This window comes from Emydura macquarii, unplaced genomic scaffold (assembly GCF_026122565.2).
Source record: "Emydura macquarii macquarii isolate MOO-44397 ecotype Brisbane River unplaced genomic scaffold, CSIRO-AGI_Emac_v2 contig_3374, whole genome shotgun sequence".
Lineage (NCBI taxonomy): Eukaryota > Metazoa > Chordata > Testudines > Chelidae > Emydura > Emydura macquarii.
The window spans coordinates 544354-572346 of NW_027133511.1; the positions used below are offsets into that span (position 1 = coordinate 544354).

The following is a 27993-nucleotide window of genomic DNA, read 5'->3' on the forward strand; positions in this document are numbered from 1 at the left end:
TGTGCTGGCCTGGGACACCAGACGTTGGGAGAGTACCAGAGATTTGGCTGCCTTCCTCTTGGTCAATATGCAGAACACCATTGAGATCAATGATCAGCCAATGGCACAGCATGCAAATTAAGAAACTGGGAGAGAATTTACTGCCATCCTTCACCACTTGTTAACACTCGCAATGGCCTTGTACACGTGCGGAGCAGCAAGGCCAGGAGCACAGAGCCTGCCAAACTCCACGCAGGACAGCCCAATACTAGCCAGGCAGCTGTGGCTGCTCCAGACCATGCTGATCTCTGCTTTCATCTGGGCGGCATAGAAACCACAGCTATAAACAGTGCGGTGCTGGAGAGAACCCCGAGCAGCTTGTGGCTGTAGGTGGCAGCATTGCCGAGGCCACTGCTGGCAGGAGTAAAGCAAAGTGCCTCTCTGCTAGCTACCAACAACTAAGCCAGCTCCTTTTCAAGCAGCCAGCATAATTACTGGCCATAAGGAAGGTGGTGGTGTCTAGTGGACAAACTGCTGGAGCGCTCCTGTATTTTAATCCTGCCTCTGGCAGACTCAGTCTGTTGTCAAATCAGACACATGCCTCAGTTTCCCCATCTGTAAAATGGAGGAGAGTACCGCCTCCCTCGCAAGAGTGGTCTGATGACCAATGTCTTTTGAGCCAAAAATTCAGAAGAAGTCTCCACTCCCGATACTGATTGGACAAAATATAACTCAATAAAAGCCTTTTAAAAATATATTTGATGCTGCAGCAGAATTTTCAGAATTTCTAGAGTGCTGGAAAAGTCTAGAGACCTTCCTGCAGAATTCAGCTCCAGTTTTTACAGAGTCCATGGGGTTGTGGGCTAGAACCAAACTGGCTGCAGTCGAGGAGACCAGAAAAACCCAGATTCAGCTGGGAATAGTCTCACCCCAACCTTCCTCAAAAGAAGTCTGAAAAATGTTCTGGCACTTGTGTTGCCAGAGCTAAATGCATTTTCACAGTGCATTCCACACAAAGTGCTTCACGTGGTGTCTACACATAGGAGCCACTGGTAAACCACTAAAATGCAGTCATCTCTGGAGGTAACACAGCAGCTGTTTAACAGCACATAGCAGCACAATACAGTACCATATAGAAGGTACCATATCAGTCTGCAATTACAGGGAGGAATTCAGAGAGGCAGAATGCAATTACTCAGCTTTGAATTTGGCCAGGACAAGGATTTTTTTTAACCTCTCTTGGCTTGTGAAAAGTGCCATGAAGAGTCATGACAGGCAACCACGACCTCTCCCAAGTCTCACTCCAAAGGCAGCTCAGAGCCCTCTATTCCCCACCCTAGCTCAGCACTGATGGAATAGTGCACCCTACTAAGCCACCAACCCCAGCACCTAAATGATACACAGAAATCTCTCATCCAAGGACTGACCTAGCCTGACTCTATTTAGCTTCCAAGATGTGATGAAATCCCAGGCTAAGGTGACTCCAGTGGAATACATGTGTCTGGGATTTGCACCTAGCTACCGAAGGCACGCTGAAAACGAAAATCCTTGCTCTAAGCGGAGATTTCATTAACAGAACAATAGCCTCAAACCTAGGGATTCCCACTCTATCAAAGGTACTTACATAGCTCCCAGTACCACAGCACGTCACTATCTGTAGCATACATATCCTCACAACACGCAGTGCTATTACCCCTCTCTAGGATGGGGAACTGAGGCACAGAGAGAGAGAGAGAGAGAGAGAGGCTAACTGATTTGCCCAATGTCACATAGGAAATTTATGTAGGGCAGGTACTTTTCCCGAATGCTAAGCCAGCATCTTAACCACTGGACCACCCTTTTTTCCTCCAAGGTCCTTCTGTTTTGAGCATAAAGGGAACATCAAACATCAGGCCTATTCCAGTCTGCAGTATCAGCATCTTTAAACACATTGCCTGCCTTATTCCAGCCTATAAATCCCTAAAGGGGAAGGCACCTTTTCCTCCCTCTCAGCTATGCTGCAAGTCTCTACTCTCCCTGCATACTGTACTCACAAACATCATCTATCAAGCAATCCTCTTTGAGTAAACAGATCTGTGTTCATTCAGAAAATGCTAACTGGCTAGAGTCCTTTGCTCTGCACTGGACTAGAAAGACCAATGTATTATTAGTTCAGAAGCTGGCTGTACACAGGCAGGAAATCAGCAGGCAAAATGAAGTCTATCCCAGAACTTCACTCCAGCCTCAGACTGACTATACAGTACTATACTTCCTTCCTGCTCTGCTAGGCTCCAGGGAATAGGACATTCGACAGCAAGAGCAGAGATTGTCTGTTCAGATTTGTTTTATTTATTTTTATTTTTAGGAGTGTATTTATCCACCCCGCTCTGGATACAAATTAGCTGCCTTTGCTCAATATCGTTGTTTCACAGGCCTCGAGATGGGAACTATGGACACTTTGATGCATAGATTAAAAGACAGTCTTGTTTCATTGGGGCTTATGAACCTAGCTGTGGAACTGCTGCCTAAAAGCAAATACTTCCCACACAATAACTTCTTGGTGAATCACAACTAGAGATCTTCCTGCCTGCTAGAGCCACAGTACACTTAAGGGAACTATTTCTGAATGCCTTCTCTAGTGGGAAATGCATAGCTCTCAGAAAAGCTCTCCTAACAAGACACTGGCTTTATTTGCTTGGAAACCAGTCGTTCATGCTCTTGAACATCACATCCATCACATCTTTTCCACCAATCAGGCTGACCGGTTAAGAAACTTACATCTGTGCTCCAGTATCTCATAATGCACCACCTCACCACACAGGTTCTCAAGTCCCCCAAAATCTGAATCAAACGCTACACTGAATTAGATAAATCAGATCTTCTACTAGACTAGCACACATTGCCTTGTGGTATCGCGCAGGCCCACGAGCAGCAGACTAGCTCAGCCCTGTGGACTCAGTCTCCTGTCTCTCCAGCTAATGCCGCTCAGAAGTTTCAGCCACGCTTGTTTGTGCGATTGTTTCTCTCTCCTGTGGGAGGTTTGGAAAGTCAGTTTCAGACCCCAATGTACAGTATAGATGAGAAGAAAGCATTGAAGCTGGGAGGAAAACAACTGTTGCACAGACACAGAAGGTACACACTTGAGATCTACCCAAGTTAACGGGGGACAATGCCAGAAGCTGCTGGCACAGCTATAATGGCACAGAGTACATGACATGGCCTTTTTAAAGCCCTCTGGAGCATTGCTGGGAAACTGGTCACATGGCCAATAGCAGAGGTAACAATTGATTCAATTACACAGTTGCCAACTTCAAAGGAAACCCAAGGCAGAGCTGCGAAGGAGCAAAGCATGAAATTGTTTGCCCTGGGGTCTCCGCGGGTCTGTGCTAGCAAGACCCAGATGCCACGAAGCAGGGAGAAAACACACTGGGATTTACAGCAGCAGGCAAAAGACGGGTATACGACACACATAAACACTGTCATTACAGCAAACACTTTCAGAATGAAGCCATAACAGTTCAGAGATGCTCGAAAGCAAGCTGCTACTCCTACAGTCTCTATACAGACTCAAGCAGGTACAGTCACCTTACTAGCCGAGAAGCTATAAAAAGCAAGCATTAATCAGAGGCTCAAATATTATTAGCGCAAAACACAGCAGCCTCTATAGCAAAGGCCTCCCAGGCAGAGTACTGTTAAGATGCTTTCAACATACCTCTCGACCGGCCAGAGACTAAAATTAGGGCACCAGCTGTCTAATATAAGGAAAAATCCTAATTGTGAGCAGCTCATGGGGAGAAAAGACAGGGGATGCAGTCTGATCTGCAGATCTCACTGGAGCAGGGGGCAACTGGTGATGTGGGACAAGTTCCCCTTGGATGTAACTGTCTCTGCGGCCTGTTTGGTTTTTGGCGTGTGATTTTTATTTTCCTCTCGTTCTTTCTTGCCAAGGGCATTAGCACGAAAACAGCGTCTCTCGCTCTTAGGAGTTCATGGACTCTTACTGCTTATCCCCACCAACCTGGAGTCCTAATCCTTCATTTGTGATATTGTCATCACTTCTATAGCAACCGGTTGGGAGGTCACAAGAAAGAAGTGGAGTCATAGGCAGCAGGAGCAGGGAGAATCGAGAGCCTGTTCTCATGCAGGCATCTTTGCTATGAAATGGAGCAGGGAAATCTGGGAGAGACATGCAGAAGGTTTTCCTCAAGACATTAGCTGCTCTTTAAAAGGACACAGCCTGGCCCTTTTGACGTCAATAGGAATTTGATTTCAACTAGACCAAGATTTGGCCTCAGTAAGAGCTGACTCAGCACTCGGACCAAGCAGGGCCGAAGGTGAGTTAGCAAAAGCGTACTGTCCTTGGCTCAAGGCACAGCTGAGAGATATGTGATCAGACATCTTCCCGTCTTTCTTACCTTCGTGCCCGCTGTTGTAAGTGCTGATGCTGCCGTGTTATAAGGGCACTTTCCCAAACAGGGCCACTGTGGCTACTCCTATACCAGCTCAGAACTGGGTGCCCCGGGTAGGGTGGGCTAGTGAAGCCATGGTCCGATTCCGTCTCTGCGGCCAGCGATGAGGCAGAGCTCCCCATGGTTCCCCCTACCCAGGCCACGCCGAGATTTATCCTAGGTTAGGTTGGAGCCTGCAGAAAGGGGCGAGGTGCTGCGGCATGGACTGTAGTAAAGATCCCAACACTGGAGAAAGGGAGGTCGATTCTGATCAAAAGAAGGAAAGAAAAGGAAAAGAGAAAGAAACAAGGTATGATATAAATCACCACCACTGGGGCTTCAGGTGCCTGTTAATGAACTCTCTGAACAAGACCATTCCAGAGCTTACTCAGATGGGGAAGTTTTGTTTTAACAGGCCAGTCCATCCTAGTCTGCAGGTGGGAGACGTAGGAAGGTTTAATAGAGGTTTCCTCTGGTTAAACACCATTTGGGACCACTAGCTCCCAAACTCTGGGGGGCAACTGTACCAGCTGACCAATCTAAGACCTTGTGTGCGATTGTCAACGCCTGCTGCCTCCTACTCAACCATTCCCAACCCACCAGGAAGCATCGCTAGTGGAAGACGACCCAGAAGAGCGAAGCATAGAGGACTGTTATTAAGATAAAGGAGTCGAAGGATAACTGTAGAGTCCCAATCACAAAGCCTGAAGCACCAGCACTTGGGAACGACTAGCATCTGACAAAGTGGGTTTCTGCCCACGAAAGCTTATGCCCAAATAAATGTGTTAGTCTTTAAAGTGCCACAGGACTCTTGCTGTTTAGCACAGAAAAGACTTCCTGAAGACCCCAAGCTCTAATTAAATATCTGAAAAGCCAATTAAGTAGACCCTGAAAAGTAAGGACTTGCCTGTTTGTCTAGGGCAGGGCTCGACAAACCCCAAGCGCCAGGCTGCCATGGCGCCTAGAAATTTAAGTCTGCCGCCTATTATTTCTCCGGGGGGGAGCAGCCGCCGCGCTCTGGCCACGGAACCACTGCGCCCATGTGGCAGGGCTGGGAGGGAGGGAGCACTGTGGCTGCCGTGCTCCAGCCAGGGCACCCTGCTGCTGAGCCCACGTTGTGGGAGTGGAGGTGGGGGAAAGGAGGGGGACCGGGAGGGGAGAGCAGCTGCTGCGTTCCAGCCAGGGCGCCCCACCGCTGAGCCCACGTTGTCTGGCTCCTAGCTCCAAAACAAATTTGTTGAGACCTGGTCTAGGGCAAGAAGCTTTGTTTTGGCTTTCTTTAAATGGAATAAAGTTTCATGCCTTTTTTTCAGCATCACCGTAGTAAAAGGGATGGTGAGCCAATTTTGTGCCAAGGCTGGTAAATTTTCCACAACCATTTTGCATAGTGGAATGAAGTGTAAAATATTAACTCCCTTTCAGGTAGACTAGATTTCTAACAAACATTCAAAAAAACAAAACACAAAAAAAACCAAAACAAACAAACAAAAGGGGCAGCTTTTATTCTCTCTTATTCTTCTGATTTTCAAAATTTACTGCATCAAAACTTTCATCAAACTTTACTTTTGGAAGTATAGGAATATCTACTCTTCTTTGGTCTTCAAATACGTTTAACTATATATGTCTTTTCTTAAGGAAAAATAAAGACCTTACAGTTTGGGTTTGTGTAAGAAGGAAAAGGATCCAAGGAACATTTATCAGAATAAAAAAAAAGAAACAAGGGGAAAAAATTTGCACAGTTGAGCTTATTCAATTACCCACCAGGGTTTGTAGAGATGAATGAATTGTAGGAAGAACTTTATGAAGAAGCTACTTAATGCAATAAAAGACTGAAACAAAGACTGCAAAATACAGTTTTTCATTCCCAGGATTATTCCAGAGGATCATAGAATCATAGAGTTGGAAGGGACCTCAGGAGGTCATATAGTCCAACCCCCTGCTCAAAGCAGGACTAACCTCAGCTAAATCAAGAAAGATCTCGGTGGATAGCAGACCACAAAACACTGAGGCTCTTGGAACAGGTGAAGTTTTGCAAGGAGCTTAGCTCCAAAACTAAATGCATTAGTCATTAAATGGATATTAGTAACTACTTTTTAAAGGGTTTCTTCTTTATTTGCTATGGTTTGTAATGATTGGTTTTAAAAAAAATAGTCTGAGAATAACTATTTCTTCATTCTTCCTTGATTGTCTCCCCCTAATTGGCCAGCATGGATTCTGTGCATCTGCATTACCAAAAGGCAGCACAGCTCTGGGACGCTGTCACCATCACAGAGCCAACATGAGGAACTCATTGATTATTGGAGGACTGGCAAAAATGATCCCTTGTTTTTTCCTTCAATAACTGCTATCTATTTGTTAATTTGTAAGAAGTTACATTTTCCCTACCAGAGGGGGAAAAGTGGAATTAAAAAAAAAAAAAAAGAAAAAAGAAAAAAAAAGAAAAGGAAAAGATGCTTAATGTCCAGAGGACATCCCTCCGAAGACTATTATAATTTTAAGAGTAAGTCAGATTTGAGACATGATCTATTTTGCATCTATAAAAACCCTTAACCTTCTGCTTCAGCCTTTGAGAAGGACAACAGTGCCACTCTCCTTATATGTTCCAGCAGCCAAGTTGGCTAAACAGCTGAAGGGACTGAGAAGTGTTGTTGGCATGTGACTTATAGGGCTGGTAGGCGGAAACATTTTTCCCCTCCAGGATTCAAATTGTAGGAGACAAAAGGGAAATCAAGATCAGAAAAATGCAGACACTAGCGATTCACCAAATTAAAATAAAAGCAAAGGATGAGAAGGAAATCTAATGTTAAAAATCTTTCCCAGCACAGAGTTGCACAACCAGATAAAGCAACTTAACAGCCTAGTTTGAAACCATTTCCTCAGCAACTCACCCAAGTTGAAAAGGCCGAGCCACTCCTCTTCCTCCTTCTAGAAGAGAAAAAACTTCAGGGACATACAAGCTTTAACTCTTCAGACTCCGCTAGGTGGAAGACAAGTTAGCAATGATGCAAATAGCTGGCATCCAAGTTGTTGCAGGGGAGGAGAAATGGGATAGGGAAGCATCTCCTGGTTTGTTACAGGAAGTCTGAATGCAAATGTATTTTGGGAACCAAAGATGATGGAATCCTGGTTTAATACTAAGAAAACCTCTGTGCTGAGTGGAAATGGGTGACGGAAGGGATCTATAAATAGGTGCAGGATAACCTTGCTAAGCTGTAGCTGTCTCCAACTCTATTTTGTCTAACACGGCTACTATTCCGTCAGCACTGTGAAATCGGATTGCTCTGGCCAAAGCATTAAATCCCTCATCCTGGGCTAGATCCCTCCACACTAAGAATGCCCTCCCTTTAACCAACAGGAAACCCCATTATTAAAAAATGGGAGGGTGGCAAGGGAAATCCAGTTTACAAAACAATAAGAACTGTACTATCAGCATTGGATGCCTCCTCATTTCAATTTTATGCAGAACTTGTGCCTGCTCCAATACTTAGAGCAGTGTTGGGTCAGGGAATGGCTTAATAATCCAACCCACCTTTTCCCCACGAGAAAAATAAGTGGTGTTTAAAAAAAATGAATGCAAGTTGTAATAATTACATACCTTCTTCACATGGGTGTTTTGCAGGGAGTAGTTGATTTTTCGTAGCACTGTGCAAACATGTAAAGTGCAATATAAATGCTAAGTATTATTATTAAGTGTCTTGCATTCAGTGATTTGTGAAACTCCTACTGTGGAGAGGGCACAAAGAGGGGAAAATAATCTGTGGGTTAAATATATTTAGCAAGTGATAATGCAAACCACAAAAAACTTCATACAGGCGGAGAGGAGAAAACAAACAGGCTCCCTAGTTAGGAAATTCCTGGCCATTTGCAGATAGGGGAAACAGCAAAATTCTCCTCCTAGTGAAGAAGTCACTGCTTGTATTGATCTAATTTGGGAGACCCGGGGCAGGGGGAACAGGAGGAAGAACAGATGGGAAGTGGGGTTGCGAAGAGAAATGAATAGTTAAGCACCTATGTATTTTCTTTTATGGTATTACACTGCAGTCATTACTAGGTTTGGAGTGGAAATACTGGTTTCAAAACAAACTGATTTGATCTCTTAAAATAAATTACCCGCCTCACCCACGATCAGCACCGCTCCAGTCCCCACACGCCGCCGCCACCACAAGGAAGCCAGCGGGAGGCGGGGGGGGAGCGGAGCCTGCCAGTCACTCGCTCGCACAGCGGCCGCTAGGTCTCCCGGCCCATGAAGGGCAGGGCAGGGCAGGCTCCCTTCCTCCCTCCCCCCCCCCCGCCTTGCCAGCCCAGCCCGGAGCAGCAGCAGGCGGCGGGATCGGTCGCTAAGGATAAGTCCTTTCGAGCCAGCAGCAAGCAGCGCTCCGGCATCGCTGCGAAGCCAATCAGCCCGGACCGCCCGGCGGCCCCGCACCAGACTCCGCTTCTCGTTCACACCTTGGTGGCGCGGGCCAGCGGCCGGCTCCGGAGCTGCCAGGGGGTGGCAGTTCGCGTCCCGGGGCTCGGCTCCATGCTCGAGGAAAAAGCGGGGGGGGCGGATCGTGACCCTGCTCCAGCCCAAGCGAGGGATCCAGCCCCAATCCGGACGGGGTCACTCCGCTCACCCGGGCTAAGGGGCTGGGGCCGGCCAGCAGGAGGGGGGGGGTGCACCCTGTGCACGAAAACAGTCCCGGGCAGCTGCAAGTTAACTGCCCGGCCGCCGGGGCCAAGAGCAGCGCGCAGCGCCAGGCCAGACACGCGGATGGAAGGGGTCGGAATCGGGGCGAAGAGAGCGGGGCTGGGGCGGGGGGCTGGCACAGGCAACAGAGCCCCAGGGGCGGGGGGGTGCTGTGGGGTCAATTTCGTGCCCGCAGGAGTGTATGCCTAAGAGGGTCACCCCGTGCTGTGTGTATAGCAGCCCGAGGAAGGTGTCACACCCCGTGGTGGGTGTAAGGGGACTGTGTAACACAAGGGCGGGTGAGAGTGTAAGGTGGTTATAAAGCTGAGGAGAGGATCACACTGCAAGAAAGAGGCAGGTGATGTATGCGTGCACAGAGGGCAGGTGTGAGTAGAGGAGCTATGAAGGGGGGCCAGGGGTGTGTAAATAAAATAAGTAGGATTCCTTTCCAGTGGGCAGCTGATTTGACCTGTGGCTGAAAGACATTATATGGGTGCAAAGCTGAGTGTGAGGTGCATAGGACTTCAGGAAGAGGCTACATTGTGGAAACACAACACTCCTTCTATCCTAACATGCCTTTCGGGAGAGACAGCTGGTGCACTGAGAAAGCAAAGAGCAGGATGGCAGGAAAGTGTTTAATCAAGAAAATGCCACTGCAACACTCAGAAATAAGGCCCAGAGACTCCCCTCGTAAGAGCATGCAGCTCCCACTGCCAGCGTGCCCGCAGCTGTAGGAGAGGTGGGCCCATGGGCTTCCCTGCTGGCGGCTACAGGAACTGAAGTGCACATCAGCTGAAAAGCGGCCATGTAGAAATGGACACTTCCTTGCACAGTCAGCGGCATAACTGCTGTCTTCTCTAAGTGACAAAAACATTTTCACTGCCCTTTCCTCCAGTTAACCCTACAATGCTAGCACAGCTAGGAAATAATGCTGTCCATACATTTTGATCAGTTATACAAGGCTGTGCAAACCCCCTGAAAGCCCATACAACCTCTGGGACACCAAGCGGATTGTGAGACGGAATGGCCTCCTGGTTAGGCTGCTAGCCTGGGACTTCAGAGATCAAATGTTCAATTCCATGCTCTGCCAGCAGCTTCCTGTGTGCTCATGGCAAGTCACTTAACCACTCTGTGTCTTAGTTCCCCCGCTGTAAAACAGGGACAACAGCTCTGCCCTACTTCACAGGGATGTGGCAAGGATAAATACAGGAAAGATATTTTGAGGTACTCAGAATAATACAGTAATAAGGACCAGATAAGTACCTCTCTGAGAGTTGTAAAGAAGGGTAAAATTTGCCCTGCAGAGTTTTTATCACTGGTGATGCCGAGAAGACAGTCAAGCTTGACATGAAAGTCCCACAGTGAGTCCATAAGACCAGGAAAGATTCTTTTCTACAGAGTACATCAAATGTGGGGTCATTGAATGACAATCATCAGAGCCTCATACTTAAAACCACTCATTTAACATCATCATAGGAGTTACGTACATGCCACAAAATAAAGCCACATATCTCAGTTCCACATCTGAATTCCCTGAACCTGGGATCCAGGGATTTGTTTCTGGACTACCTCTAACGGGGCAGGGAGAGGACCAAGCCACGAGCCAGGCTGGCTTGAGCTCCATTTAATACCAATTCCTAATACATTGCAAACATTCACACAGAGGGAGCGGAATCAGAGTGTGACACAAAAAAGGTCACAAGCAATAGGAAAAGCAGTTTCATTTTCAAGCAAGCTTCATAAACTCATTGCTGCCAAGGTCAAAGAAGTCTCCACCTCTTGGTGGTGAAATGGTGAAAAATAAAGTAGTAACCACGGCTGGAGGCAGGACACCAGGGCCAGAGAGAGTAATTGTCTGATCAGGTACAGTAAATATATCATGTCTAACAAACTTCAAAACGGGATTATGCAGATTTGAAAGGGGAATCAAAATTCTAATTAAAAGCTACGGAAAAGCAGCTGACTGTGTCCTTTTAAGTGGCAAGTAATCCCAAGGCCCATTTCTGTCATCGATTTATGAGCACGAAGTTCATTTTATCTGAATAAGCACCAAGATTGCAAGCCAACTGCGATAAAGCAGGGCTGAGGGTACACAAATTTCATAAAACAAACACTATGGCAGCCTGGTGTTCTACTAAGCCAATTAACATAGCTTTAATGAAGTGCAATAGGGCTACTCCTATTTTCCAGTTTATTAGCCAATTGTGGATAGCTTTTGAGCGCAGAGTTAACAAAAACATGCGCGCTGGCATGGCTTGTCTCATTAGTGACACTGCAGTAATTTAAACAGGTGCCTCAAGAAGCTGGGGGTGGGAGAGAAAGACAAGACAGGCCACAGCATCCAATCTCTGCAAGCATTTAAGAGCGGGTCTAAATTTCCAGAACCTTTCCCCTCTGTGTTTATAATCCTTGCAACACACCCTTTATCATCTCGTGCAGGCCAGAGGTTTGCCTCACCTTTACAGTCTGCCTATTGAGACCAGTTGCATTATAAACGGGAAGCTTTAAGTTGTGTTACAAATGCGCAATATATTTAATAGGCACTGGAATCTAACGGGAAGATTCCGTGGCAGGAATGCACATGAAACTCTTGTCAGGATAACGCTTCCTGGATGACATGCACACACTCTAGGTTTCCTCTGTTTTTATACAGTTTTATCTTAACTCTAAATTTTCCCTGCAGCCAGAAAACAAACAGTTTCTCTTTCCTGCTACAATTGAGTGTTGACTAGGAAAGGGCAAATCTTCCTGTCTGAGGCTGTGCCAGCCTGTGCAGGGCAGGATTGTTATTGGACATTCACAGCTAGAGATAAACATGAGTAAGAACCAGGCACTGTCTCCTCATTCCATCCACTTTATCAGATCTCCTTGATTCAGTGCAATGACTGCTTCTGATGCCATCTTTCTATATGGTAGCATCACGTGGCAAGCAGCTGGAGCAATAAGGAGGCCAAGCCAGATGAAAGTGACACTAAAATGAAGCAAGATCCTTTGTATTTATTGCCATTTACGAACTATGTGCCCATTCTGAACTGGCTGCTCTTACAGTCATTTAATCATAGAATCATAGAATATTAGAGTTGGAAGGGACCTCAGGAGGTCATCTAGTCCAACCCTCTGCTCAAAGCAGGACTAACCTCAGCTATATCATCCTAGCCAGGGCTTTGTCAAGCCTCAGCTTAAAAACCTCTAAAGATGGAGATTCCACCACCTCTCTAGGTAACCCATTCCAGTGCTTCACCACCCTCCTAGTGAAAAATTTTTTCCTAATGTCCAACCTAGACCTCCCCCCCTGCAACTTGAGACCGTTGCTCCTTGTTCTGTCATCTGCCACCACCGAGAGCCCCATCCTCCCTGGAACCCCCTTTCAGGTAGTTAAAGGCCGCTATCAAATCCCCCCTCATTCTTCTCTTTTGCAGACTGAACAAGCCCAGTTCCCTCAGCCTCTCCTCATAAGTCCTGTGCTCCAGCCCCCTAATCATTTTGGTTGCCCTCTGCTGCACTCTCTCCAATTTGTCCACATCCTTTTTGTAGTGGGGGGCCCAAAACTGGACACAATATTCTAAATGCGGCCTCACCAATGCCGAATAGAGGGGAATGATCACTTCCCGTGACCTGCTGGCAATGCCCCTCCTAATGCAGCCCAATATGCTATTAGCCTTCTTGACAACCAGGGCACACTGCTGACTCATATCCAGCTTTTTATCCACTGTTACCCCCAGGTCCTTTTCTGCAGAACTGCTGCCCAGCTCGTCGGTCCCCAGTCTATAGCTGTGCATGGGATTCTTCCTTCCTAAGTGGAGGACTCTGCACTTTTCTTTGCTGAACCTCATTAGATTTCTTTTGGCCCAATCCTCCAGTTTGTTTAGGTCACTCTGTGTCCTATCCCTACCTTGCAGGGTATCTACCACTCCCCCCAGCTTAGTGTCATCTGCAAACTTGCTGAGGGTGCAATCTACCCCATCCTCCAGATCATTAATAAAGATGTTGAACAAAACCGGCCCCAGGACCGACCCCTGGGGAACTCCGCTTGTGACCGGTTGCCAGCTAGACATGGAGCCATTGATCACTACTCGTTGAGCCCTATGCCCTAGCCAGTTCTCTATCCATTTTATAGTCCATTCATCCAACACATACTTCTTTAACTTGCTGATAAGAATACTGTGAGAGACAGTATCAAAAGCTTTGCTAAAGTCAAGGTATATCACATCCACCGCCTTCCCTACATCCACAGATCCAGTCACCTCATCATAGAAAGCAATCAGGTTGGTCAGGCATGACTTTCCCTTGGTGAATCCGTGTTGACTGTTCCTGATCACCTTCCTCTCTTCCAAGTGCCTTAAAATGGATTCCTTAAGGACCTGCTCCATGATTTTTCCAGGGATTGAAGTGAGGCTGACTGATCTGTAGTTCCCCAGATCCTCTTTCCTCCCTTTTTTGAAGATGGGCACTATATTTGCTTTTTTCCAGTCCTCAGGGACCTCCCCCTGTTGCCACGAGCTTTCAAAGATAATAGCCAATGGCTCTGAAATCACCTCAGCCAACTCCCTCAGGACCCTCAGGTGCATTGCATCCGGCCCCATGGACTTGTGTATGTCTAATCCTTCTAAATAGTCTTGGACCTGTTCCTTCAGCACTGCGGGATGTTCGCCTCCTTCCCATTCTGTGCCACCCAGTACAGTAGTCTGGGAGCTGATCTTGTCTGTGAAGACAGAGGCAAAAAAGGCATTGAGTACCTCAGCTTTCTCCACATCCTCCGTCACTAGGTTGCCTCCCTCATTCTGTAAGGGGCCCACACTTTCCCTAATCTTCCTCTTGTTGGCTACATGCCTGTAGAAACCCTTCTTGTTCCCCTTCACGTCCCTTGCTAGCTGCAACTCCAATTGTGCTTTGGCCTTTCTGATTTCATTCCTGCATGTTCGAGCAGTATTTTTATAATCCTCCCTAGTCATCTGACCAAGCTTCCACTTCTTGTAAGCTTCTTTTTTGTGTTTAATTTTGCCAAAGACTTCTTTGTTAAGCCAAGCTGGATGCCTACCATATTTGCTATTCTTTCTCCACATCGTTTGGAAATAACCATGAATGAACGAACAAAGTCAACTAAAAAACCCCAAAACCCACCACCACCAAAAAACTATACCAAAGAAACAGAGTGTGTTTACACAGCCCAAGACAGGCCTGAATAAAGAACCAGGTCTTCCTCTGTGCCTTGCAGGTCAAGAAAGGCTGGCTGTGTGGGGGAAGTGAATTCCTGAGTTGATGAGCACCCCCATCAATGAGATGAGCAGATCTTAGCTACATTTTAAACAGCACCTATTTCCGCACCCTGATCTAACCCATCTAATTGGCTACCCCATGGTGGGTAGAGCGATCCCAAGTATGGTTTGTATTTCAGTGAGGGTTGGAAAGCACATTGCTTTCCATGGTACCGTACAAAACACAAGATATTCCAAAGGGTAAAGGCAATGTATGTTAAATGCATGCCAGCTAAGCCACAGAGATAAGTGGATGAAGGCTGGCCCGCCAACAGAGGACAAAGCCGACAGCTGCTATAAGACGTGGAGTTTCATAGTCACCAGAGGGAGGATGCAGCCGGCAGGGACTGGAAAAACCAGATCTCAGAGTAGGAAGAAGTAGGCATCCCACCCTGACAGTGTCCCTTGGGCAACGCAGATCTAGATCTAGTTCACTTGGGAAACATTTGGATGCGCTTATAGAAAATTCTATGGGAGCTAAGTAGGAATACCTCATCCACAGAACATATCCTGCAATGTGAGAGACAAGGGCTAGGCACTGAATCCCTGCCCTCTTCGCCAAGCCTCTACATGATACAAGGAACAAAAGATTTACAGGTGTTAACTAGCCAGCTAAAGTCACAGAGAACTCTTCCTCCAGGTTACAGGGTTTCAATATAATTTGGAGTTTCCCTATGTTAATCATTTACTGTGTCCTAATTTCCAATCCATTGTCCTAGATTTTGGAGGGCCGATGTCTCAGAACTGGCCTCAGGCAGGTGGAGAGGTCGGATGAGTGTTACAGGCAGTAGATTGTTATTTGGTATTTGCATTAAAAACAATCCACAAAAGAAAGACATCGGGATAATTGAGAACTGCTCAAGAGTCTACATCCCACACACAACTCCCCTATAAAAAATAGAAAGAGTCTGGTCTCCATCCGTGTATACCAGTACGCAGATTTTGTATTGGTGTAACTATTTAGGGTAGGAGTGATTTCATAATGAAATAGTTATGGATGCAGTGTGGATGCAGCTATACCAGGATAAAGCTGCTGTTGACCCATGTAGCTTATTCCCCTTCCCAAATGGGAATAGCTTTGCAAGGAATGTAAGCACTTTTATACTGGTGAAACCATGTCCACACAACAGGAGTTGTGCCACTTTAATGGCACCCGCATAACTGGTGTGTTTAGACAAAACCTTCACAGCATTTAACCAGCAGAGCAGCAATGAACAAAGAAAACAATCCTGAGGACCAGATGACTTCCTAAAAGGCAAGACTTCAATGTAACATGGATGCTTTCAGTGAGTGGGCATGGCAATCCAGGCAGGAGAGTGAGCAATGGCATCATATTTGCTGCAGCTAGGGTCTCCTTGCAAGAGACATGCACAATAGAGAGGTGATCGCAGCTGATGCATGTGAAGTGAGTGGAGAACGAATCCAAGCCCAACCAACTATGTTCTGAGAGTACCTTTAACCAGGCTGGCAGTAAGCAACACCTGCACTGAGAACAGCTCAGAGATCACCTGCTGCAGAAGTCGCACACCTGGTTAGACATGTGGTCACACGGCATCACTACTGGTACTTCCTCCATCACAGCCCTCTCTGGCCGAGGCAGTGGTAGTCACACTCAGTGACAGGCAGCCCAGTTTCACTCTGGCTCCACTTGCCAAAGCGAGCTGTACTACAACGAGGCATGGGAATCAACACAATAATGGAGTTTGCAGCCCACACAAAACAGAGGGATCACAGAAGCTGCTGCACACATTGCAAGGAGGCCACACTACTGGGCCTGGGCAGTGACCCAAGGGACACATTGGCGCTAGGTGCAAGCAGCAGACTTGAAGGGGGTTTGATGGAAACTAGCCATGTCATTGATCTCATCCTCCCAAGGCACCTGCCCATCTTTTCTGAAAATAATCCACAGCCCCAGGGTCATCGCTGCGCCTCAGACAGCTGTACTGAGAAATGCCTGTAAGTAGCCAGGAGATTATACCCCAAATTATACCTCAGTGACCCAGGCAGAGTCACCCCAGAGTCTTTACCTGAGGCTGAATGCCAAGGCCTTGCAGAGACTCTAACCAGCCAACATACAGCAGGCTGACTTGGTGAGAGCACTGCACGCAGGTGCCCCTTGCAGTCTGACAGCTCCCCCTCTGATTTCAGAGCCAGGTCAAGGTCCTGCTTCTTCGCTACAAAGCTCTGGATATCTTGGAGGCTTCCCCTCCTTGACAAGCTGACAGCTTCCAGGGTAAAAAATCCAGGTCCTGAAAATGGTCTGCTCCAACACATGCCCTGGAGACCTGGGACTCCCTGTCAGGGAAGATCAGGATAAGCCCAACTTTAGCCACCTTCCTAGTTCCCTGGGATGTGAGGCCAGACAAGAAAGAAGTCCTCTAGAGAAAGAGCACCCGAGGCAACCCTGAAGGCACAAGTCCAGCCTGAACACACCCTTCCCCATCTCCACTCCTCAGGCTGAGAAGAGGAGCAAAAAGAGCTGCATAACCCTGAATCCATCTTCTCCTGCTGCTCCCCATCTCTGTCCCACCAGTGGGCCGTGCCCCTCAAGCTGGAAACATCACATACGCTGGTGGCTCCAAGCAAAGCTACACAGGGCTCCTTAAAGCTACTAGCCTGCCCTCCCAGCTCTGGGGTGGCATGTGACCAGCCAACTGCTTGAGCAGCTCCACTTTCTAAGGCTGCAAAGCTCAGGCCACCATCCCACTGGCCATTTAAAAGGACTGGCTGTCGCCTCATTGTTCCATTACTGATTCTGCTGCCACTCACTTTGTGAGAACTCTGGTGAAAGCCTTGATCGCATCAGGCAACACAACTCAGCAGGATCCGAACGATAGGGACTCTGGGCAGCTTCCTACAATTAGTGGCTAGGCGCAGGATCTCTGGAGAGATCTGTATGTGAACGCACGGCTCTCTGGAGGATCCCTTGCCTGAGTATTCAAACACCATAACAGATGTTAATTACGCTGCATGTCCAGTGTGTCATTCATTTGCAATTGCACCTACTAGAAATGTATGAACAAAGATTCCTCTGAATAGGTTAAATGTGCTCGTTCCCTATGAGCGCTAAGTCCTTGTAAGGTTGGAAATTTAAAGGTTAATTTTTGCCATCCACCCTTTGCTGTCAGCTACACCTTTGCAAACTGGCAACCATCAGCACACAGGCAAGCAGAGATTTTTTATTTGATAGTGTTTTGCAGGCACTTTGCATAGGCACATGGGACCACACCAGATGCCAAGGCAATGGAGAAGCAGACCCCCTGTGTGAATTGAAGCCTGGATGTAGGCACTGCTAATAGCCTCTAACCAGCAGTCTATGTGACGTACTACAAGTGACGCTGCATGGGCAAGAAACTCCTCCAGATTCTGAGGTCAAACACAAGGTCATAGATTCAGACTGGAAGGGACCAGTGTGATCAGCTTAGCTTGCTCTCTTGCACAGGCCAAAGAATCTCATCCAGTGATCCTGAAGCAAGGCCAGTAACTTCTGGTTGACCTAAAGTGTATCTTTTATAAGGCAGCCAAACTTTCAAGCCATTCCAGCTCCAAAACTATTTATTTCTGTTCCTCATTAAGGTGGCCACTAACTCAGAGTTAAAGAGACATTTTCAGATTGATGCCAGATGACAATGTGCAGCATAAGTGACGGTATCAGGTTATAGGGCTCCACGTCACCTTTGGAAGCACGTGTGCATGTATGCACCTCCTGACCATGCTTGGGCTCAGAAGGTCACACGTGTATGTCACACTCTCTGCTCTACCTGTCAGCTCAGATCTTACAAGCAGGCAGGCAACTGATATTGCCAAGAAATTGAGAGCAAGATCTTTGTCCATTTCCATCCTCCAACTGCTCAGGAAAACAGACTCAACAGAGAGAGAAGTGCATAGCACAGCGCCATGAGCATGCCTGCCACCACAAGGAAACCAATTGACTCGAGTTGAATAATAGGGCATCATATCTTAACAGCACTGCACAAACAAAACCTAGTTAATATGCCACCTGGCAGAGCCTTTAATGATTTAGCTTCATGTAAACCCTTACTTTATGGAGTGGACAGACTGTCAGCAGTCAAGAGAACAGCATGGCTGAAAAAGTGGTGAGGCCTGCTGTGATCTTGTCAGCTCCCAGGAGGCTAAGCAAGACTGGGCTGGGTTGATACTTGGATGCAAGATGTCTAGGTATTGCAGGAAGTGATGGCTGGGATTCAGTAGGTGGCGCTCTTCCCTCCAAGCCTGTTATGCCACAGGTAGTAAAAACAGAGGTCCTGGCCCTTTGTGGTCTTTGTGATCCCACAGCAATTTTTGTAAGAAGAGAACCATTACACTCAGTGTCCTGGCAAAATTCCAGCCTGGACCATTCAATTCAGCCTGCCTGAATTTTCAAATGGACACGGTATTCCTCACATCCCTTAGTTTTGCTGTGTGTGCACCATTAACCAGTTGCTACCTGTTGCCCTTGAATCGGATGCTTTTCAGTGGCAAGCAAAGCAATTTATATCTTTATGTGTACACCTCAGTCTCTACAATCAGCAAAGCGCTGCAGGATCTGTTGAGATGGGAATGAGTATATACAGACAAGGTCATCGTTGCTTTTAAATGTAGGTAGAAAGGCCCAGAATTCAACTTGAGATTTCTGAAGTCAAACGTGATCTCAAGATTTTTAGAAACAGCTTCCCAATCCCCAAAATAAGCAAGACAGTGTTCTCCTTCCAAATAGCCAGGATGCACTGGGGGAAAAAAAAACCCCACCTTTCAAGAAGTTTCAGTGGTTTTATGCTTGACTCTCCAAAACCCAAAGGGCACTGGAAAGGCTACTGACAGGCTTCTGCCACATTGGAGCAGCTTTCCAGTCCCTACTGTTATATTTGAGCAGGGGGTGGGACTAAATACCTCCTGAGGTCCCTTCCTTCCCTAATCATCTATGATGCTATAATTCTATTTATGAGATTTAGAGTGAAAAGCATGTTGCCTCTGAGACAAACAACAAACCCCATGTTCTCCTAATGACATCAGTATGAAAGCATTATCTTGGCTGTGAAACATCAGCTCTATTGACAGCACAGCAGCCCCGTGCAACGTAAATGCAGGGGGAAAAAATCCCTCTTGCTGCTGGTGAGCCACTTCTCTGGATTCAATTCCCCTCCCAGCGCTCTCCTTCTCCTCCAACCCCAAAAGAGATGCAGCTTTCCCTCACCCCAGAGTGAGGAAATACACCCCCACCCCTTGCCATCCTTTAACCCAGCAACAGCAAGTGACTTTAGGGAACCACTTTGACAGCTGGCATTTCCCATTGACTAACACAAGAGCCCCTAATACCTGGGTGAGGTTGGGGGAGGCAAGAATTATGTCCATGCCTGTCCAGCATAGACTGTAGAACCTACCCCTGCCCTTGCTTCTAGACAGTGATCACTAAACACCAGACAAGCAATGGTACTCCAGAAGTAACAAGAGCTACCTAGGACTCAATATACTGGTGGTAGCCTGCTCCTCTCCACTCCACCCCTCTTAGGGCTTGTCTACACTTACCTCTGAGATTCGGCAGCAGTCGATTGGAGTTATGCAAGCTATGCAAAACACTTGTGTAACTCCCATCGACTTCTTTGCTTCTGTTCTGTGCACTGTCTTCACTGCACTACGCTACGCCACTTGAGAAGGTGGTCTTAATACGTCGATTTCTGGATCAACTGAACGGGTCTTTGTCACGCTGGCTGGACTGGGGGGGGAGGGGCATTTGTCCTATTGGTTAACATCGGTGTGTCAAAATTGTAATAGTTCATGTAAGACATGCCATGTCAGGTACTGTCAGAAAGGCTGTAATGTGCTAAGTAAAATGATAATACTCAGATTCATGTGTTATACATGTAATGGAAGCTATGGACATATTTGATGTATCTGTGTTTCAAATTGTGCTGTAGAAGATACACCCCAGACAGGATGGCGACAGAACAATGGCCTGCTTAATGGCCCATCAAAACTTTCACAGATGCAAAGGGCCCAGGGAAGGAACTACTGACATACCTAAGGAGTCACCAGGACTTGCTTATGTGACTCTGAACTCCATTTTGGTGCCTGTAAAATTCCATAAGACAGCATGGCCAGGGCCCGGGGGTATATAAGGCGGTGGCCTGGGAAACCATTTTGTCTTTTGTTCCTGTTCAGCTACAGACACATACCTGCCTCTGGATCAATTCACTTGCAAGGATTAAGGACCCATCCAGATACTGGATGTATGCCAGAGGAACTTTATAAGCCTGCAAACTCCACAGTTCTCCCAGAAACCTGATGTATATGGACTTTCAATCATTTGTATGTATCTGATTTGCTTTGACCCTTTAACATTTCTCTTATGGTTTATTTCTTTCTTTTATAATAAACCTTTAGTTTTAGTTACTAAAGGATTGGCTGGCAGCGTGGTATTTTGGGTAAGATCCAAACTTATATTTATCTGGTACTATGGCTGACTCTTTGGGGTCAGAGGGAACCTTTTTAGTATAGAGCATAGAGTTTAAATAATTGGTCTCTTTACTGGACCTAGTGGCTTATTTGGGAGCCGGAGACTGAAATGCAATAAAGGGGGCTGTGTGTATTTATATTTGGGACTTCTTGATAACCAGTGTGGGAAGTCAGAAGCACAGTTTGTGGCTGGTTGGGAAGCCTGGCTTTAGCGCCACCCACCAGCGCTGGGAGAATCTGCTCTCCTTTTACAGCCTGCCCTGACCTTGGCACAATCTTCAATGACCACTCAGATGATCCAGAGAAGTCAATCTGATGGCAGCGACTTTGCCGCCATCAGTGTAAACATAGCCTTAGTCAAACGCAAATATGATAGCATAACTTGATAGCCATATACAATACAGTCCAGCCTCACAGAGGTCGCTCCATGGGATGTGCATTTGGGATGGTAGGGGGAAGGAGGTGGATTAATGAAAGGAAGCCAAGGAGGACACCTTCACTCATCTGCCTGACCTACATTACAAGCAGGATCTGCTTCCTCCAGGGGGATTCTCACAGCTGAGTCATGTTAACATGTCCTTGTCAGAGCCACAGTGCCCCTAGTTCCATTGACCGACCAGCTAGTAACTACTGCTCCCGCCCAAAGCTCCTAGCTTAAAGTGATCAGCATTCTGAACTCCATTCCTTTCCTTCTCTTCCCCAGATGACGCAGAGCCCTAACACTGGCAGCTCAGAATGGTCCCATCTCTCCCTATGCATGGCAAGAGTTAATAGGACACAGAGCACTAAGCAGAGAACAGAACATGAGTTTAGATGGACAAAGGAGAGAGGAAAAAGGTCTATTAATTTTGTTCTAGCCTAACTTAAAATTACCACATGCCCCATGAGAGAGAAGCCAGATCCTCAGCAACTGTGAATTAGCATTGCTCTACTGACTTCAGCGGACATGAAGCAGCAACTGATCCAGCCCGCTCTCTCTCTAGGATATGAATATGGTTTGGGCTTGTAGGTGCCAATAACTCAGGGGAGAGGCACCGGGAACTCCTACCAGGATATCGCTCCCCAATGATTTCAAGACACACAGAGGGGTAACCCAGCAACCTGGCTCAAAAACCTCTTGACAAAAACCAGTGAATTCTTTTCCACATGACAAAGCCGATTATACCGCACGTACTCCAGCCAGCCACAAAGACAAGCCATGCTGAGGAAATGCCGAGGGCCAGGCTTAAACTCCCAAGGCAGAAGAATTAAGAGCAAAGATAAATGGTGTACTCAGGACGATACAGCACGTACCATCACTCATGCCTGTCTGTGTGCCAGGGATACCTGGGTGTCTACACGGCTCAATCCAGCACCCCAGTAACATCTCAGTAATTAATGTTACTTCAAACTTTTCCATGACTTCATATTTTGATTTCCAAAGACAATAAGCAGCCAGCCCACACCTTGGCTCCCTTACACAGCTTGCCAGCACAATAAGTCATCGGAATAGGGACAACTGCTCTTCCCACCCCAATGAATTGACACCCTCCCACACAAATACATAAAAACCTACTACTGCAACCAAAGGCTCCCTCAATCCCCAAAGATCAGGGGAGTGGTGGGGATAGTGGGCCATCTCTTGTGTCCCAAAAGGCAAGAGATCGAGGCTCTAACAGAGGTCGATCGAAGCATATGAGATTTTTGCTCATTAAGGTCATTATGACCTCACATGTACTCAGGGATTCTACATATCAGTTTACACGCCAAGTGAAGTAGGGTGGTGCTAATCACCTCACCCAATACGCTCCTGGACGCTTGATCCCTTAATATCGCAAACAGGACTCGATCCTGCTCCCATTCCAGTCGATGGGCAAACTCCCATTGGCTTGAACAGTGCGGGATCATGCTCATAGATACGAGCCAATCAATTACTGCATATTGTGCCAGTTGGTCCCACAATGCTGCTGCAAAGGAAGTCGCCCAGCAGACTCAGTGCAGCAGGTCTCCAGCATGTCTCAAGATGAAGGGCGCATGATTTCCTGGCCTTAAAGATTTCTGTTACCAGTTACAAAATGCCACACCTAATGCATGCAATGAAGAGATTGCAACCCAGAAGGGTTGCCAACCTTGAATTTTAGTTTTTACTGACATGAAGATCTGAAGTTGATGGTATTTTAGTGACACAGTAAACTTTTTATTGACATCACTAAAATACCATAAACAATACAATAATATCACAGAAGTGTGTACTCACTTGTGATATTCTGTACACAGGAATTTGGAATTACGAAACAGTTTTAGCTGCAGTTAATTGATCAATCTGGTTCTTTGGGCATGTACAATAATAGAAAACAGGAAATTGATAAAGTCATGGTCAATGTAGTTTTATGATACAAGAAGTGATTCTGAACAATGACAATCAATGTCAAAATACAATATGTTTTATTTCTCCCCAATTTCATGGACATTTTCATTTATTTACAGGTTTATGGACAATGTTAAAATTGTACATTTTTTTACTGACTGTGCATAAATTTGCGGACCATTGGCAACCCAATAGAGGATTCCTAGGAACTACAGGTCCCAGCATGCACTGCTGCACTGTGATCTGGTCACTCAGATTAAGAAATAGGATTGCATTCTAGGATGTGCAACATTCTTGGGGCCATCCTCTCTGTATTAAAAGGCAGCTGTGATTCACACTTTGCCCAGCCTGGCCTTAAGCCTCAGCACATAATAGCATGGTCTCTGGTAACTCCTGAACAAACCATTACAGTCTCCCACCATCAGTGGATGATAACCCTGTGCATGTGCAGTAGGTACATTATGGAAAACCATTCATTGTGTTTGGTTTGACTATTCACTGGCACTAATCCATATCATGGAGAAAAGTCTACCAAATATCAAGCACAAAAGTAACTTCCTGTAGTAGAAATGCAAAAAAGGTATTTTTAATCATATGCATGTAATCTTGTCTACCAGCTAGTATATAGGACAACCATTCCATGGAATTTGCTTTCAGGTTTAGCAATCTGGAGGAGATGTATAAACTCAATTGTCTGAATGCAAGAAGGGCATATGAAAGTTATTTACATAATAGGAGGCTTTGGTTAGAGGAAAGCGCCTGTTATATGCACTATATCAGACTTACAGGGTGTATTTAAGACTGAAGTGCAGTAACACCAAGGGGTCCCAAAGACAATTCGAGGCCCCATCATGCTAGGCACTGCAAACACATTACAAAATGATGGTCCCTGCCCTGAGGAGTATACTATGTGAAACAAGTGACAATAGGTGGGATACACCAAAGAGGCAAGTGACACCTAAACACTTGAATAAAAAACCTGGCATGACCTTGTTTCACAGTGACAGGAATCCTGTTCTAGGAGTGGGAGGCAAGATTTCTGTTTTTTTTTCCTAGCTCTGCCACTGATCCCCTGTTCAACCTCAGGGCAGTCATTTAACTACACTGTGTTACCATTTCCTAGATATAACCTGACATGAATAATACTTTCCTATCCCTTTGTGGGACTGGGAGGCTAAATTCATGCCTGTTTGTGATGCACCCAGGGAATGGAATGCTCTGCAGAAGTGCAAAGCATTAATAAATACATTCATTATAGTGGGAGGGATTTGCTAAGGTTCCACAGCATCTTTGTTGCTGCCCTGTAATCTATACTTTTTTTTTTTTTTTAAAGCAATTGGGCTCCATTTACAAATAAAGTCATTCACTGCTGGGCAGAGATATTAAAGGAATTAGCATAATTTTAGGCTCATCATATGCACTACTTTACGACAACCTCAAACTCAGCAGTGCTGCCTGTTGGTCCCAAAATTACTGAACTATATTCCTATATGCGACTGCATCCAGGTTTTCTTATCCCTGTTTTATCCTGGCAATTAAGAAGTGAGGCAGACCAGCTTTCAGAGTGGATCTATTTTGCCAATCCAACTAAAAATTCATCTTCATGCAAGGGGACCAGGTGTCAGCAGGAGGGAGCCCTGTGGTTCTGACCACCTTGTGGTTGGTTATGAAGAGCAGCCACCTTGCTACAGTGCACATCAGCGTCAGGTCCCTGAGTAGTGACAGCTGGGGTTCGGCAGGTAAAGGAGCAGTTGTTATTTACAAGAGGCAGAACAAACTAAAGCAAAATAATGCAAGGAATAAAACACACAAAGTGCACGGGCCCGCTAAGGCAGCAGGTGAGTGTGAATTAGAAACAGCCAACAAAAGCCAAGATTTTCAGTCCCAGCCTTCCATAGGGCTTTCAAATACTTCCAAGAGGGTGATTAGGCAAGTCGGAGGGTTTCAAAGAGCAAACATCTCACTCATCTTGAAACCTTCTCTCCCAGGTCACCTAGTTTTACTTTATTTCCGCACGGGGAGAGAGCCTCCATTGCCCTGCCCTGTCTGTAATGATTCAGCCTGACACCTCCAGCTAGCCCGCTGCTCGCTACACGCACGGGACCCAGTCCCAGCTAGGACAGGGGGTGTAACACCCACCCCACCCCACGCCCCTTCACTCTCCATTTCCAGTTACGCACGGGGGGCGGGGGGTCCTAGCTCGGCTCAGAGCAAGGTGCAGCTCCGCTCCTTTCGCCCGATGACTTCCCCCCGGGGTATGAAGGGGCGGATCGCTGGGCTCAGAGAGGGGCAGGAGCTCTGCCCCCCAGAGGTTGTGGAGGGGCTGCCCCCCTTTGCCGGCCACTCCCTCCTTGACAGAAGGAAAGGAGCCCCCTTTCCTCGCTCCCTGCGCCCCCCCGGCTATCTCCCCGGGCAGAGGACGCCAAGGCCCCAGTCCCCCCGTTGCCTGCCCGCCCCAAAACTCGCCCGGCCCCTGACGCCCCCCCTCCCCAGAGAGCCGGGGGGGTCCCCGGCCCCTCGCGCCCCTCCCCCGCGGGCAGCACTTACCTTTGGCGAGAGGCGGCTGGGTTACTGCTCGCGTCCCCGGGCCCCTCACTTTCCCTCGGGCAGAGTAACTTCGACCCCCTCCCTTCACGGCTCCCAGCTGCTTCGGAAACGGTTTCCTCTGCCTTCAATAAGGAGCCCAAGAGGAGCCTGCCCGGGAGTCCAGAAACCCGGCCTTACGCCAACTCCGTAGCGTAACGGCCCATAGAGGACCAAAGGGGCTACGTTGCGGAAACAGGGTAAGAGCCAAGGTGAATCGGTCAAGGAGACTACAAACCCCAGGGGGCAATGCAAAGCCGGAGCGGAAACTACTGAAGAACGCAGAGTATTGTGGGAATTATAGTCTTCTGGGGGCCACTGCCACCTCTGCCAGTATAGTTGTTGAGGCCGCGGCTACAGCGCCGAATCCAGGGCGCCTCTTGATTGGCCCATTGATTGGGTCCATAGGCCCGAGATATCGGGGTATGAGGAACAGAGAAAACACGGGTCCGGGTGGGTGGGCAGAGAAACTCGAAGGCGGGAACTACGAGTCCCATGGTGCTCTGCGCTTGGGATGCCGCTTCCATCCTAGCCCAGGCTGAGGGGCCCGTGCCCGTGCCCGAGCACTCACCTGGAGCAGCTGCCGCCCGCAGCTGGCCACGAGCAGCCTGCAGCGCAGCCCACCGCCGGCAGCACCAAGGGCTTTACAAAGCTCGGTGACCATTACCTGCATTCTACAGCTGGAGACACCCAAGGGACACAGAGGAAGTGACTTAACAAAACTCAGGCAGCAAATCAGTGTCAAAGTCAATGGTGGAACTCAGGAGTCCAGCTCCAGTCTCCTGCTATAACCACTAGACTATGCTGCCTTTCAAAGCAACCCTCAACAATACCTACCAGAATCACTTAATTCCCTGTTGAAATGCAGCTATCTCTGGGCTGGAACACAGCAGCTGGACAGCAGTTTAAGACAGGGAGCCATAGGGATTCTCTCTTCAACTCTCCAAACAACAGGGACCATGTGAGGTCAAGAAAAAACAATGATGCCAGGAGGAACCTACATTCTAAACCTGACCCTGCTTTGCATGTGGTTTATACTTTGAAAAAAAATCAATACAAAATAAGACTTTGCAGCTTTGCTGCATCTTTCATCAATTTTCAAAGCACTTTACGAACTATCCCCTGCCAAGGAGCCAAGGGTTGTTTATCCAATTTCTAATTACAGAAAAGGTAAGCAACTTGCCCAACGCCAGAGCAATTTCTTAGCAGAATCCAAGAGTCTCTGTGTTTAGGCCCCACTTTTGCAAAGAGCTCAGTAGTGCCAACTCCAAGCATTCAAACAACAAGAGTCCGGCCCTTCAAAAAATCAGGAGACTTTTACAAAAAATCAATATGCGTTCTTATTTGCCTTTTTTTTTTTTTTGAACCTTTAAGGGTTATGTTTTCAAGCTCTTCTCCACAACTATGAAGGCTAGAAACTTCCTTTTTAAAAACTGATAGCTTAGATTTTAAAAACTGATAGCTTAGATTCTCACAGTCACCAAGGAGCTGCAGGAGCATTTCAAGAAGACACCAACTATCAAGACTCATGATAAAAAATTGCAAGCATTGTCAACACACAGAGGTTGGAACCTTTGACACTGCAGTGACAGGCTTTTTAGATGAGGTAGCTACAATTAGAATGCTGGCTTCCAGTCCCCTACTCTAACCACTAAACCAGCCTGAAAATGTCAGTGGAAACTATACAAATGGTCATACTGGGTCAGACCAATGGTCCATCTAGCACAGTATCCTGTCTTCCAGCAGTGGCCAATGCCAGGTGCTTCAGAGGGAATGAACAGAACAGGTTATCATCAAGTGATCCATCCCATCACCCATTCCCAGCTTTGGCAAACAGCAATACACAGCATGAGTGCAAGATTATCATAGGTAAATCCCTAAAAAATACTACATCTGGGAATGTAGGAGCTATACTTTTACCAGTGAAGACAAATGCTTTCAAAGTCCTCTACTACAGCCTCCACTTGGTATGTCACGGTGTTTAATTAAATTACACACAAACACTTCCTCAGCAATTTAGGCCTCAGTTTTCACCTTTTAAAGTGTCCTATGATCTGAGAGAGGTAAATATTAAAATCCTCCTCATTCTAAATATCTATGTCCATTTTCTCCCTCCCTTGTTCTATTTAAACTATAAATCAACCAATTTATTGCAGAGAAATTAAGAACAGAAATAGGACCTATAAAAATGGCAGTGGATCACTGTTCTTATTTTGACACAGAAATTAGAGTGGAAAACATTATTCCCAATTGCTGATCCACTAAGTAAGATGACTTGGC

At 46.9% G+C, this 27993-nt stretch overlaps 1 protein-coding gene across 2 annotated transcripts in view; it reads right to left on the minus strand.

Annotated features, from left to right (window-relative positions):
- The window catches only part of CAPN15 (calpain 15), a 102771-nt gene extending 76899 nt beyond the window's left edge, over positions 1-25872 (minus strand). The window contains exons 1-2 of one of the 2 annotated variants that reach the window (XM_067534055.1): positions 7295-7379; positions 4374-4673 (exon numbers count right to left, since the gene is read on the minus strand). In XM_067534055.1, the coding sequence (XP_067390156.1) occupies positions 4374-4549 (176 nt within the window). In that variant the 5' untranslated portion in view covers positions 4550-4673; positions 7295-7379. Of the gene's footprint in view, positions 1-4373; positions 4674-7294; positions 7380-25677 lie in introns of those variants that run through there. The other variant, XM_067534056.1, reaches the window with a different exon arrangement.
- Positions 25873-27993: the final 2121 nt, after the last annotated feature.